This window comes from Triticum aestivum, chromosome 6B (assembly GCF_018294505.1).
Source record: "Triticum aestivum cultivar Chinese Spring chromosome 6B, IWGSC CS RefSeq v2.1, whole genome shotgun sequence".
Lineage (NCBI taxonomy): Eukaryota > Viridiplantae > Streptophyta > Magnoliopsida > Poales > Poaceae > Triticum > Triticum aestivum.
In genome coordinates, this window is record NC_057810.1 from 206,942,013 (window position 1) to 206,957,363 (window position 15,351).

The window sequence follows — 15,351 nt, forward strand, 5'->3', positions numbered from 1 at the left end:
AAACTAGGAAAATGAACTAACAGCGTTGCTAGTAACTACCACTAGCACATTCCTAATAAAGCGCTACTGCTAAGTAGGGCTAGTAGTAGCGCGGGTGAACCAACACTACTGCTAGACTTTAGCTGTAGCGCTGTAGCAGTAGCGCGATCCCCCCGCGCTAATGCTAGCCCAAAAACCAGCGCTATTGCTAGGCTTTTCCCTAGTAGTGATGGGTGCCTTCTGGCAAGCAATAGAAGCCTATGAGATACATAGGGAGGGAAGAGAGGCACACATTGATCAAACGGACCCTACCCGCAGTCGAATTGTACCTCCCCTCCATGGCATAACACGATTGTGAAGCTTAGAGACAGAGAAGTTGAAATCCTTGGAAAGAAGCTTACATGGGGAGATAGGCGTCCCAAGATACTTAAAAGGGAAAGAGCCCAGAGAACATTAAAGAAGGGAGGCAACCTGCATAGCCTCCTTAGGAGAAGCACCCAAAACTAAGACCTCGCTCTTACAGAAGTTAATTCTAAGCCCAGACATTTCCTCAAAGCACAAAAGAAGAAATTTTAAATTAGCGATGCACCAATCTGTGTTTTACACCATAATAATAGTGTCATCAGTGTACTGAAGGTGAGACACGCCAAAGGGAATAAGGTGGGATGCAACAAGCAGAATATGACTAGTCGCAGACGCATGGTTCAGGATACAAGAGAAAGCATAGGCCACAAAGTTAAAGCAGGGTCGAAATCGGATCTCCGTGACGTAGGCCCCGACCATTTTTAAAAAAAGGGCTCACAATACCATTCACAGAAACCGCGGTATGGCCACCACAAACCAACTGCATAATACGATGGATGAACGCGCCATCAAAACCCTTGGCTAGGAGAATATCACGAAGGAAAGGCCAGCTAACCGAGTCATATGCCTTTTCAAAATCCAACTTGAGCACCACAGTGTTGTTCTTTCTAACTTTTAGATCGTGAATAATTTCATGGAGACTAAGAAACCCGTCCAAAATGAAGCGCCCCTTAATAAAGGACGTTCGCTGTTGACCAATGACCTTATGAGCAATCGGCGAAAGACGTGTGGCAAATCCTTTAGAAGAAAATTTGGCAATATTGTTAATCAAGGCGATGGGCCTGAAGAGTTTGATGGAGTCCACCTCTTTAACCCTGGGAAGAAGGGAAATGACCACGTAGTTAATCCTATAGATGTCAATCGTGCCCAAACAAATGCCAGTGATAATGGCATAAACCAGATGCTTGAGGACCTGATGGAATTTTTGAAAGAAAGTGATCGAAAACTCATCAGGCCCAGGGGCAGAGTTAGATTTGGACGAGGAGACCACCAGGTCAATCTCCTCATGAGAGAGAGGTACCATGAGCGCAGCATTATCCGTGTATGAAACCGATCCCCTAAAGCCCAAAGGTTGGGGCTAATTTGAACATCAGGATGGTGCTTGGCCGCCAACAGAGTGTTGGGCTAATAAGCCGCGGCGATGCACCGGACACGACCAGCGCGTGTATGGGCGCGAGCTGGCCGGGTCGGGCATGTCGGGCATGCGGCGAGTAGTGTGTGTAGGTGTGCGTGTGGTGCATGGGCGTGTCCGTGCAGGTGAACACCGCACGGGTGTGTGTGTAGACTAGGTCAGTGCGTGATCCGAGCGCAGCGGGAGCGCGTGATCGTTGAGGGCTCGGCGCAGGGCGCGCGCGTGGAGCGCGTCGCGGGGCGTGCAGAGCGGGCCGATCGGAGTGCGCGAGTGGGCAGGTGCGAGTGGGTTGGAGCCCAGCGTTGCCCGGGTATAAAGGCAGCTGCGGTGATCATTGTAATGGTGTGGTGTTGTGCTGAGTTCGTGCTCAGGAAGTGGCGTTCGTGCGCCGGAAAATCCACCGTGTCCCCGTGTCCTTCTCCTTCCTCTAATCTTCTTCTTCGTTGGTTCGTGCCACGGCGTCTGAGAGAGCTAGGAGGAGTGCGGCGAGGGGCCGGTGGTTCCAACATTTGGTATTAGAGCCTCGTCCTGGTCAGGGCGCGCCGGCGATGTCGATCGTCCCGTACACCGGCGGAGCGGGCGGATCATTGATGCAGACGGTGCCGCAGCTCACCGGCGAGAACTACACGGCGTGGGCGATCAAGATGGAGGCAAACCTCGACGCGGCCGGGCTGTGGGAGGCGGTGGTCGTGCCGGATGACGCGGCGGCGGCCGTGATCGCCAAGAAGGACAAGCCGGCGAGGGCGTACTTGCTCGAGGCGCTCGCGGAGAACCTGCTGCTGCAGGTGGCGGCAAAGAAGACCGTCGCGGAGGTATGGGCTGCCCTGAAGGCACAGTTCGTTGGCGCGGACCGTGTGCGGGCGGCGCGGCTGGGCACCCTGCGCGGAGAGTTCGAGCTCCTGCGCATGGCGGACGCCGAGACGCTGGACGACTTCGCCGGCAGGCTCGGAGGGATGGCGGCGCGCTACGCAGCGTTGGGCTCGACCCTGGAGGACGCCGCTCTCGTCAAGAAGTTGCTCGACTCGGTGCCGAACCGCCTGTACCCGGCGGTGGACGGCATCGAGCAGTTCTGCGACGTCGACGACATGGTGTTCGAGGACGCACTGGGACGGTTGAAGGCCTTCGATGAGAGGCTGCGACGGCGCGGGCAGGACGGAGGCAACCAAGGCGGCGAGCAGCTGCTGTATACCGCAGCACAGTGGCGGGCGCGCGAGCAGCGTCGGGGCGGCAGGCGTGGAGAGGACGACGACGATGGGGCGCGTAGCGAGGCGTCGGGCTTCGGCGGGAACCGGCGCGGCCGCTGCTACAAGTGCGGTGACCGTGGGCACTTCAAGCATGAGTGCCCGCAGTGGAAGAAGGGGCCGGCACCGGAGCGAGCACTGTTGGTCGACGGCAACGTCGAGGACGGCGGGCTGCTCTGAGCCGCGGCTTAGGGCGCGAGTGTTGGGCTAATAAGCCGCGGCGATGCACCGGACACGACCAGCACGTGTATGGCCGCGAGCTGGCCGGGTCGGGTGTGTCGGGCACGCGGCGAGTAGTGTGTGTAGGTGTGCGTGTGGTGCATGGGCGTGTCCATGCAGGTGAACACCGCACGGGTGTGTGTGTAGACTAGGTCAGTGCGTGATCCGAGCGCAGCGGCAGCGCGTGATCGTTGAGGGCTCGGCGCAGGGCGCGCGCGCGGAGCGCGTCGCGGGGCGTGCAGAGCGGGCCAATCGGAGCGCGCGAGTGGGCAGGTGCGAGTGGGTTGGAGCCCAGCGTTGCCCGGGTATAAAGGCAGCTGCGGTGATCATTGTAATGGCGTGGTGTTGTGCTGAGTTCGTGCTCAGGAAGTGGCGTTCATGCGCCGAAAAATCCACCGTGTTCCCGTGTCCTTCTCCTTCCTCTGATCTTCTTCTTCGTTGGTTCGTGCCACGGCGTCTGAGAGAGCTAGGAGGAGTGCGGCGAGGGGCTGGCGGTTCCAACACAGAGTTGCTCTAAGTAGACTTGGCCGCCAACAGTGTGCTTGGCGACTGCAGATATGGCAACTTTGTTATAGTTGCTCTAAGTAGACTTGTCATTTTGTTGTAGTAACAAGCTTCTAGCAGGTGTCGTTTGCTTCGTTACTCGTTCTCTCTATTGAGGTAGAAATTCTCTGTCTAGACCAAGATCCCTCCGTCTCTGCTCGTTACGTGGCTGCATGAACGGTATTGAAATTTGCGTTGGTCTAGACTCTGGAGGTAGTATGGTATCATCAGGCATGGACCTGGCTGCAAGGTCACATGCATGGATGAACTTGGACATTCTGTTGGGATATGTTTGGTTGCCTGCATACACCTTGACCAGGCCAGCGCGGAGAGAATCCGGTCTGTTTGGTTGCCTGTATACACTGTTAGGCCTGCATAGCACGGAACTTAAAGCACCTCTGGCCTGGCTCACAGGAAACGCTCAGATCGGCAATTTCTTGCGAGCCAGGCCGAGGCGAGCGCAAGCAAGCAGGCCGTTGCACGAGTGGAGACAGGAGGGATGTGAGGTGATTGTGTGAGGTCTTCTTCAACCTCCAGTAAGCTTTTATATCTAATCTCCTCTCTTCCTTGTCCCTCTGATCTACACAACGGTGCTTCGATTCGAGGTAAGCTCTACACGAAAAAGATGCACCTCGATGCTACGGTTCCATTCAGACGATCGATTCGTACTTTCGTCGGCCATAAGTTCTTAATTTCATGTTCCCGTTTGGAGCTATTCTGAATGAATTTTGTTAGATTCGTCGCGCATGATCGATCATTTGAAATTTTCTCTGACTAGCAGCCTAATCTCGCAGTCCCTCACAACATTGGTGTTGTAACTTTTTGGTTTCGATGATCGTAGCTTCATCTCTCTTTAAACAACAGTCTATTGCATTGATGCCGCCATGTCGAGCTCCTCTGTCCTCTGCTCAGAGCCCTCCTATTCGTCCCTCTCGACACCGAAGTCGTTCCCCTTGATCTCCTTGCCCATATCCTACTACACTAGAGTCGTTTCCGGTGTCCCTCATCTCGGCCTACTCTCTGTCGTCCTCCTACTGCACTGACGCTGCAATGGCGCACACACTGCTTTCTTGTGTCCTCTGCCTTTATGCACACTGCAGTTTGCCACGCCGCCGACGCGGTCGATCATCTTGGCCACCTCTCTCTCACCCTACTACACTGGAGTCGTTTCCGGCGTCGGGTCGATCATCTCGGCCTCATCTCTCGTCCACTGCACTGACAATACCGTGGCGCGAGCACTGCATTCTCCTCCTCTGTCGACTGTCTTTGCGCGAGCACTGCAACTAGTTCGCCCACGGTGTCGCTCGCCGTACCGCCGACGGGGTCGCTCGCCCACGACTCCATGCTCATCATGTCGGACACGACGCCACGGCCACTATCCAATGCAATCGCCATGGTCCGACGCACACTGCATTTCTTCCCCTCTTCCTATGCTACCTCTTAACCCTGTGTGCTAAGTGCAAGTGCTAGCTCTTAATCATACCTCATGCGTTCAACCAAACATCGTGATGTGCCGCTTGGGCCAATGCAGGCAACCAAACAAAGTGCACTTACGTATTACCTAGTGCAGAGACCCTAGATGCAGCCAACCAAACAACTTGTAGATGCCGCATTAGGGCCTGTTTTTGCTCAACCAGACTGGATTGAAAAGTGTATGCCATGCAGGTACTGTTTACAATTTGAACCAAACACGCCCTTGGTTGTAGTAAACCAACCTAACAAGTGTGCTTCACTCACTCATTCTGTCGTCTGTGGATCTCTGACGCCAAAGCATTTGCATTGGCGTGGTCGTACGATGGCATGGCCCTAGCTACCCCAGCTCCAGAAAATTAATTAAAGGTTGTGGTCACGGCGCGTGTACGATGTGGAGATCGATGGCATGCACGACAAGGATAGCAGCCGCTTCTTCTTGCGGCGGGCGAAGAGCACAAACGTAGTAGTACATGTTAGTAACATTCAGATGTCGCCATGCATACGCAGGCAATCGAAGTGCATGCTCGTACGCGTGGTTTCTCGCTTCACCGCTAGCCAAGCCCCATATCCCCGTATGAATAGTCATTTACTGTACATATGCTCCCCCAGTTAGACCAACTACTGGGCTTTGAAAGTTTGAGCTCTTCGTTACTACATGGCTTGACACAATGGCACGGGCGTACGTGAAAGAAAGCTCGTTTTACTACTACATTTGGGTAGAGTTAGGGTGGCGCATCCAAGGTTAAATTAGGATAAAAACTGAGGTGACATGGATCTCACTCTTCAGGACGTACAAATTGGAAACCCCGCACTGTTGACAAGGTCGACACACCGTGTTTAATTTTCGCACTAATAAAAGCGCTGAGATTCGATATTTACGTCCGTAGGTAGTACACGCTTAAATGTGTAGCCATGGCTACTAATTAACATGTACCTCTCCTGACATAATTGCCACCATTTATGTAATCAAATCGAGTAAGGTTACCATTCATTAATTCCTAAGCAGTTAACCACCCCCCCCCCCCCCGCGCGCAAAAAAAAGCAGTTAACCCCGCAACAAATGCTCAAGAAAAAATACTGCTAATTTACTCCCTTCGTCCAAGAATAAGTGTCTCAACTTTGTACTAACTTTAGTACAAAGTTGTACTAAACTTGAGACACTTATTTTGGGACGGAGGGAGTATAATATAAATAAAAACTATGTAAGCCATAAGCTACAAATGCTAAGAATGTCACATACGCAATAAAAAAAACTGATGTGACAAAGCAATTAAAGAGGAGAGAGCAATTTGATGACCCTGGAAATAATTTAAACAATGCCATGTGGACCCACGCAAAAAGACATACCAATCAATGCATTAGGCCCTTCCCTATAATACATGGTGTACATATGTTAAACATGCCATAAGAAATATTTTTTCTTTGCAATTAAGGAGGAGATAGAGCACTTTGGTGACCCAAAAAGAAACAATGCCTGCCATACGAACCTAGGCAAAATACTTAAATGAAGGAAACTTACTAATGCATGCAATAGTTTACTTGCTAAATAATTAAATGAAGGGACCTTAGCTACTACAACAAGTTAAGCACATATGCATTAGAGACTTTAGTTGCTAAATTCTTTGATGTGCCTAACACATCATCTAACCACCTATGCATTAGAAAAGGCCTTAGTGAGTTTAGTTGCTAAATAGTTAAATTAATGAAGCTTAGCTACAAAAACTAAGCACCGACGCATTGGGAGATTAGTTGCTAAGCTTATTGATGCACTTGGCACCTCACATAAACATCAATGCATTGAAAGAGGCCTAAGAGCATGGCTAATAATATAGCTAGCAGCTATATAAACAGTCATATCATTAAAAGTTAGCTTTACTATTATTAATTACACATATAATAGGGTTGGTTAAAAGATTAACTATAATGATAGGTTTTTTTGGCATCCGGAGCCCATTTTTTCTTCTCTATCCTTCACATAGGCAAAAGTGCCATGCAAACTTGACAGTAACTCCCCCCTCCCCCTACTATACTTGCTCTAAGCAATTTGAATAGACTAGCACCATGCGAATACAAGACTTTCACCATCACTCGAATTACATGTTCCAATATGTAGTGTAAATCCAATCATCTCTCATACAAAACTCAAGTGATCCTGTTGCGGACTTGCGGTTGGTTGAGCATGTTGGCTTTGTTTTCTTCATTATTTTTGTATGAACCCATAAAATTTCACAATAAAGGATGTGTGTGTACCTCTTTTCGGGAAAAGAACTCATGTAATTAAATAGAACTAGCAAAGTGGCCCGCTCTTCACACGGGCTAGTATTTAATATAGTTTGGTTGAAATAAGTTCATATTTACATGTTCTTTTGTGTTGGTCGTGAAGTGGTGATTTTGAGGATATAAGAGTTACCCCGTTAATGTTTTGCAGAAATATCTGAAGGCTATGTTGTTATTGAACTTTTTTTAGTGCTATGTGCTAGAATCCATCGATTTGCTTGGCTTGACAATCCCGCTGATGTGTATTAGAGTATTTTATTTTTAGTATACTAATGTTTTCCTAAGAAGTATCATATGCATCAAGTTTGAGTCATATGGGTGATTTTGTAACGATTATAGTTTTTGTTCTATTTCCATCAAGTATATTTATGATGGATTTATCTTTAAAAAAGTTTACATCACCAAAAATTACATAATTTACACTAACAATAGGTATATGCAGTGTACTTTTTTCCCTAGATGATGTACATTAATCATAGGTGTTTTTATATTTCATAGCTAGTTTTTTTTTGAACAATTTATAGCTGATTATTTGTGCTGGTAGTAAAAAAAAACTTTCGTACTTGAATGATTAGTTGGGATTTTAGCCCAACAGGCTCATGTAGATGCACATAGCGTTCAAGCATCTCTCACACTCCACAATCCACAGCTTCACACAGAGCTTAGTATTGCCAGATTCCTTTGTCCGACTTTTCTTTTCCTTCCTTCCTTCATTGACTCCCGGGTTGCCGCTGCTGGCTGATGTCTAGGTACTCATAGAACAAAGACACGCTCCATTTCTCCGTTGACTCCCAGATTGATTCCGCCGGCTGACGTCCAGCTACGCAAAGAGGAACGTCAGTGTTGTTGCTGATTCATTGTGGCCTTCTGGGCATGGATCTCATCTCCAGCCATCTTGGATCTAGACCGAGCCCATTCTCCAGAAGACACATCCACATTAGTGAAAGTCAAGGCCAGCCGACACATTGTCTTTGTCCTCCATAGCGGCTGCCATCTTCCGCCTGTAGGTCCAACTTTTCTCCCTTTCCTGTTTCATGTCATGTTTCCCCTTCTTCTTATCCTTTTCATGTGTATGTACTGTTGAATATATGTAATTAAAGTAGTGAAAATATTAATTTGTTTACGCCTATCCGCTTTATTCGTGCTTGGGATTGACATTGGCGGTTGCCCCCGTACCCCTGTTCATATTCAAGCTCTCAATTATGTAATGGCCCTCAAATATCAAATAATATGTTAAGTATGAATGGGCTATTTTCATTGAATGTTGATGCACATTTCCGTTACTTCTGCATATCAGTAGACCATATCCATGCTGACATATCATGTTAGCTTTGATATGTTAGTTATTATTTTGAAGATAGTTTGTAGTATATAAATATTTCATGCATGTACTTATTCTCGTCCAATAGAAGGTGAGTAGCAACATTTTGTTGAAGAAGAACTATAGTAAAGGTGGTTTTTCCATACTAAAGGTGGTTTTTCCATGCCGTTGCATATTAATCTATATAATATTACCCTTAGTCCACCCCTTTATTGTGACTCTTCAGAATGGCACGTATAGTTCCCCATGTGTAAACACATTTTTAGACAGAGATAGGTCTAATTTTCTGATCTGTGGGTCTCACTTTCCCTTATTTTTTTCACCATACAATTGAATGAATAAATTAATTAAGGTAGTTTTTATTAGTGCCTAACCTTTCAGATTATGTTTTTGTACCACTCTGTATGTTGGTTGCTCTTGATCTTCAGTCGATTGACATACAACCAAGTAACAAAATGGCGATAGTAAGTTTTGAAGGTCAAATAGAAAGGTGTATTGTTAATTTGTTTATGCTCCATTCACTTTTTTCTGGTCTTGGGACCAACATTGTAGTGTTAGGCCCCCTACAACTATTATTTTTTAATAAACTCCGAGAGACATGTTGTGATTTAATAATTGAATAAGAAAACATGTTTGATTGCATTCTATATATAAAATATAACAATGTCCAGATGCTCTTACTGTTGGTTGCACTATATAGAAAGCTTGAGGACTCAGATATCACACATATAGTTTTGTCAACGTTTGAAACCGATGAACTATTTCCACCAATTGTTACTCTACGAGTTGTTGCTATATATAAATATTGTTCTAAAGTAACAAATGCCATCCGCCTCATGCCTAGAAGGCCAGTACTCGGTGGCACCACCATCACCGTAATATTACAACAGCTGCTGCCCTCCATATACATCAACTGCCGTAGGATTCAAAACCTCCCGATGTGACTACTCCGGCGGCAACAACCTTGCGGTCAAGATCGTGGAAGTTGGTGGATCACAGGCTTGTACGTTTGGAGGCAACAGCCTGGTAGCCAGGATCGATGAAGCTAGTGGATCGGAGGCTTCGACATGGAATGAGAATAGTGGCCGGAGAAGAGTTTTTACTTCAGAGAAGGAGATCAGAAATGATGCCTTAAGCATAGGTTTTCTTTCTACAAATATAGACCTTGAGTTGATAGTTTTACTTTGTTGCTACTTTGATTAACTTTGAGGCAGTGGGCCTGAAGGAAGAAAACACCTATGTTAGGTGGTTAGGGTACGTGAGTACCTGAGGTGAGAGAGAGAGAGAGTACGTGGGCCCAGGTTGCATATTTAATCAGGATAACATTAGTCATGCTACTATGTATGTAGCCCAGGTCATGCATGTTGCTTTTTTAAAAATAAATTCCAAGCATGCACGTCACCTCACGTTTTTTTTAGAATCCACGTCGCCTCACGCTACAATATGAACGAAACATTTTTTAGCTAATTTTTTTGAACTGCACGTAATAGATCGAATAGTCGATTAATAATGTACGTACAGGCTAAGGACAATTACATTTTTTCTTTCTTTTTGAGATGGAGCGCTTCTCTTAGAGTGGTAATTTTTAGCTTAATTATCTTTTTTTCTAATTAATCCATCAAATACTTTTTATATATAACAATATATACTAGGCACCAACCTCCATATAAGTGCTGCATTTGCCTTCTGAACTAAAAAATAGGGTGAGTGAAATCTGTATTAGTACTTCGCTGCAGCTATACACTAAATATTTGGATGGACATGCTTGGAAGGTTAAATTAACACCACTTGAATCTGTAGAAATCCTGTTCATCAGAGTTATGAGCAGATATAACTACAGAATTGAATGGTAATAAATGTCTTCAAGAGAGCTTCTTATCTTCACTAAATGGTGAACAGCGAGCACACACTGCGTACATCCTCTGCAGTGCATGGTATTATAATAAATGTTACACGACGATGTGTCATGCAATACAACAAATAAAGTCATCTCCAAAAATTAACTTGTAATATTATGCACTATCAAGATAATATTATCACTACTATCATATGCATGATACTAACTTATGATGTGCTGACGGGATCATTGTCTGGATGCATGCATGGAATGATCATCTTCATAGTTCGTACAACAACATGTAGGTGACTTAGAGCATCTACAGCCGCGCGCCTTAGAGCATCTACAGCCGCGCGCTTTATATTATTCACTAACTGGTCACAAAAACTGACCCAACCGAAGCTCCCAAACGGGCTTCAAACGTCTGGGCTGACAAGCACCCCTCATATCTGTCCCAAATGTAGGGCGGAGATGAGCCAGCCCGGGCAACACCCGGGCACGTCCGTCACATCAGCCCGGCCCACCGCTGGCCCACCCCGACCCCATAAAAAAAACCGTCCGGCAAAAACCCTAACTCACTCCGCTCCGCTCCATTCCCAGACGCTCTCATTTCCCCAATCCGCTAAATCCCTAGCGCCGGCAAGCATGTCTAGCACCGGCAGCTACTCCGACGGCAGCTCCTGATATGAGGAGGAGCTAGCGTTCCGTATCGCGCTCGAGCGCTCGCAGTTTGATACAGGCAGCAACTCCGGGTCCGGTGCGACGCCACCTGCCGCCCGTCGCCGCAGCGCCAACGCCGGCGCCGACCCTTCCCGCCCCACGAGCTAATCTGCGAGGCCTGCCCGATGTGCTCCTCCCGCCCAACGGCCTCCTCCACCTCCGGCCGCTGCTCCACGCGGGCAGCGCTGGGTTCTATAGTGCCCGCTCCGCTGACGCCGCGGATGCGGACTCCGGAGTCGGAGGCACATTCCGCCCGCCGCGAGAGGCAGAGGGCAAGGGAGATGGAGGGCGGGTCCGACGCGCCTGCGCAGTCCACCTGCCGCCGCTGGGTTCCCAACGAGGAGGACCGCCTCCTCGAGTGGGTGTGCCGCCGGTCACTTACTGAGGCGGAGATGAAGACCCGACGACTCCGGAGGATCAATGCCAAGCAGCTCCGGCTCGGCATTGAGCAATCCAAGCGGGAGTCAGCGGAGGCAGCGGCAGAGCAGTGAGGGTGGCCAAGCTCAAGCGCAAGCAAGACATCGTGGTCTGACGCTTGCAAAGCTACATCGTCATCTCCGGTTCCTCCGATGATGATGGGCCCGATGGCTCTGACGTGGACCCACCTCCTGCCGCGGACTCCTACAACTGCACCGGCGACCAGATGGGCAAAGGGCTGGCAAGGAAGTGCTGAAACTCGCCCTCTCCTGTTTATAATCTAGTTATAGTATGTATTTACAATGTATCGGATTGTTGAACTATGTGACTTACGCATTTGGTGATCTTTTGGGTGATGTTTATGTGAATTATGCCCATTTGGTATCAGTTTATATGTTTGTTTCATGTCAATTTTGATCGTTTCGTGATCTACATACTAGTTGCATGAATTTGTATGGATATAGGGTTCGAAATATGAGATACGCGGGTGTGGAGGCCCGAATTTAGAGAGTGCCCGGTGAATATCCACGGGCATGCACGGACGCATCCGCGGACATATAGGGCTCCGGATTTGCCAACTCCGCCTGTAGATGCTCTTACGTTGATTGAGCTAGCCCTTTTTTTTCTTTCAATTAATACAGCGTAACCAGATTGATGGATGAGCAAGCAGTATACTACGCACAGGCAAGGGCGTTACTGTTCAGTGGATGCCGTGGATTCCAGGGAGGGTGAAGTGAAGGATTTGACGGCACAGAAGGCGGGTATTGAAGGCCGCAAGTACTTATTACCTAACTAATTTACTGTTATGTGGTCATGTGCATGCGGATGCAACGGAACCTGGTAGTATGCATGCAAAGGGGAGCTAGGCATGGTAATTGGTAAATACAGAGTAGGGAGTTTTGGAGCTCGGCCTCCACGGCGGCCAGTTTTTTTTTTTAAAAAAATCAAAATTCAAACTTCTCAGTCTAAAAAGAAGATCTGAAAAATTGAACAAATATACAAGGATAAGATGTATATATGTGTAAAATTTCAGGATGAAATGCGAGTTGTGCAAAAAAAAAAACATGGACTTTGAGGATGAATAGTGCATGTACTAAAAAGCTACAGATTTATATTTTTGTGTAGCACTCATTTTACTTATTTCTTCCAAAAAAATTACAAACTTGTACATTATATCTTTAACTATATGTGTATTTTTTTTTCAAATTCGGCTTCCATGGAGGTCAAGCTCCATTCAGCATTTTCAGTAAATACATGTGTATGTATAGAACCTTCTGTGAATCCAATATAAGGTGAAAACCACATGAATACTATGTTTGGTTTTTAAAATCTTTTTGAAGACCTTTCTACCTAGAGAATCTTATTTCATCGCTTTTCAAAATTCGTTCATATATTTCTGACAGCAAAAACCATTTTATGATAAATTGTTCATCTAGGGTAAAAAAATACCATATTGTCTCAATAAATTGACAAATCTTCTTTCCTAGTTGACAATATTTTTTATACTGATCTAGAAACATAGACCCATTATTCTAGTAATTGATTTATTTAGGCTTCCTCTGGTTTGTAGGAATTCTATAGGGTAGGAATAATATAGGAAATTTTCCTTTAGAGCCCTTTGGTCTGTAGGAGTGGATTTCTATTCCTATGTAGGATTGATTCATATCCTTCACATTTCAAAACAAGAAAAAACATTAGCTAATTCCTCTTGAAATATAGTAGCCTATGAATCAAATGACATCTCTTCTATTGTAGGAACTGAGACACATGCCATGTTATTTCCTAGGACTTCCGTATTTTTATGATATTCCTATCCTATGAGCCAAAGGAAACCTTAGAGGGAAAATAATAATATGAGCTATTAGAATTCAAAGAAATATAGTGGAATCTTGCATGGATCTCAAGGTCGGATCGTTTGTTCTTTATGTTAAAATATGCTTAAATAGTATGTTCAAGATGTTCAATATTCTATTAATATATTATTTCTATGTTTCAAGCTTGTAATTATTTTGGAAGGGATCACTAATTATTGTTAACATAACTTTAAATTCTCCCGCATAAAACACATGAGTTTTACTTATAATTTTGCGTGTCTATAGAAAAACACCAGTAAAATAATTTAGGTTTCTAAGATTCTTTTTACTCTTTAAAACAGAGTTTCATGGAATTTTTAACAAAATATGTTCTCCACAGGAACCTACTGGCTCATGCACCCAGTTAGAAAATTTGTTTACATAGAATTATGAGAAAATTCATGAAACCATGTAAGTATATTGTCGATGATGTATCGTGAACTTCCTAATTTTATGCAAGAAATATGCGCATTTGGGGTTTCTAAGAGGAAACAGTACAGTATGCAAAAAAATCGAAATGGAGGCATAAGCTTTGCCTCATCTATTAATTAAGAGGAAAATAGAGTTTGTTTGTTCTACAACCAACCCTCATACTCCCTCCGTTCCATAATACATGCCTTCCATTTGTTAAAATCTAGATGTATCTAGACTTGTTTTAGTATATAGGTACATCCATTTTTGGACAAGTGGAAGTCAAGTATTTTGGAACGGAGGGAGTACATCGCATGGCGATTCCTCACACACTATGATTGCCCCTAGTTTCTAAGCCCCTCCGGTGCTCCAAAGTTTATCTGCGATTAGACTGATGTTGAGCAAGATCGTTGGCGGATAGTCCATAATTAGGAGTGACGCCGAACTATACTAGTGATATACAATTTGAAAAATATCTTATTCAATTATATTATTCTCCCATTTGCATCAGCAGGTGCAAACAACCCTAATATTGTTGTGTAAAGTTCAAATGAACTAGGACAAAACATGTGACACAGAGTACATGAAACTGAAAAGAAAGGTAGGCCGATAACAAGATGTGAAAAATGAATATACACCTACGACTATGTTCTAGTTTTCCACAACAAATGCCTTGGAGAAGAGGATAGACACACACGTCGATGTCTTTGGCTCAATATTTTAATGGTAGGATAAGAATTTTCATCCTTGATGTGGGATCCAACCGATCAAGGGTAGTAAGGGAGTCCTGGATTAAGGGGTCCTCGGACGGTCGGACTATGTAGCGTGGTCCGGACTGTTGGACCATGAAGATACAAGACAGAAGACTCTCTCTCGTGTCCAGATGGAACTCTCAAGGCGTGGAAGACAAGCTTGGCGCCCGGATATGAAGATTCCTTTCTCTGTAACCGACTTTGTACAACCCTAGTCCCCTCCGGTGTCTATATAAACCGGAAGGCTTAGTCCGTAGAGGCAATCATAATCATAATTATACATGCTAGACTTCTAGGGTTTTAGCCATTACGATCTCAAGGTAGATCAACTCTTGTAATACTCATATCCATCAAGATCAATCAAGCAGGAAGTAGGGTATTACCTCCATAAAGAGGGCCCGAACCTGGATAAACATCGTATCCCCCGCCTCCTGTTACCATCAACCTTAGACGCACAGTTCGGGACCCCCTATCTGAGATCGCCGGTTTTGACACCGACATTGGTGCTTTCATTGAGAGTTCCGCTGCGTCGTCGCCAAAAGGTTTGATGACTCCGTCAATCATCTACAACAATGCAGTCCAGGGGGAGGTTTTCCTCCCCGGGCAGATCTTCGTATTCGGCGGCTTCACACTACGGGCCAACTCGCTTGGCCATCTAGAGCAGATCGACAGCTACGCCCCTGGCCATCAGGCCAGGTTTGGAAGCTTGAATTATGTTGTCGATATCCGCGGAGACTTGATCTTCGACGGATTCGAGCCCATGGCAGCTACTCCCTGCCACCATGATGAACATGACCTAAATCTTTCATCAGA

At 46.0% G+C, this 15,351-nt stretch overlaps 1 protein-coding gene across 1 annotated transcript; it reads left to right on the forward strand.

Moving 5' to 3' along the window:
- The first annotated feature begins 2,379 nt into the window (after positions 1-2,379).
- On the forward strand, positions 2,380-2,895 carry LOC123137043 (uncharacterized). Its single transcript, XM_044556586.1, has one exon. It carries the CDS (start codon positions 2,380-2,382, stop codon positions 2,893-2,895), a length of 516 nt encoding a protein of 171 aa, XP_044412521.1.
- Positions 2,896-15,351: the final 12,456 nt, after the last annotated feature.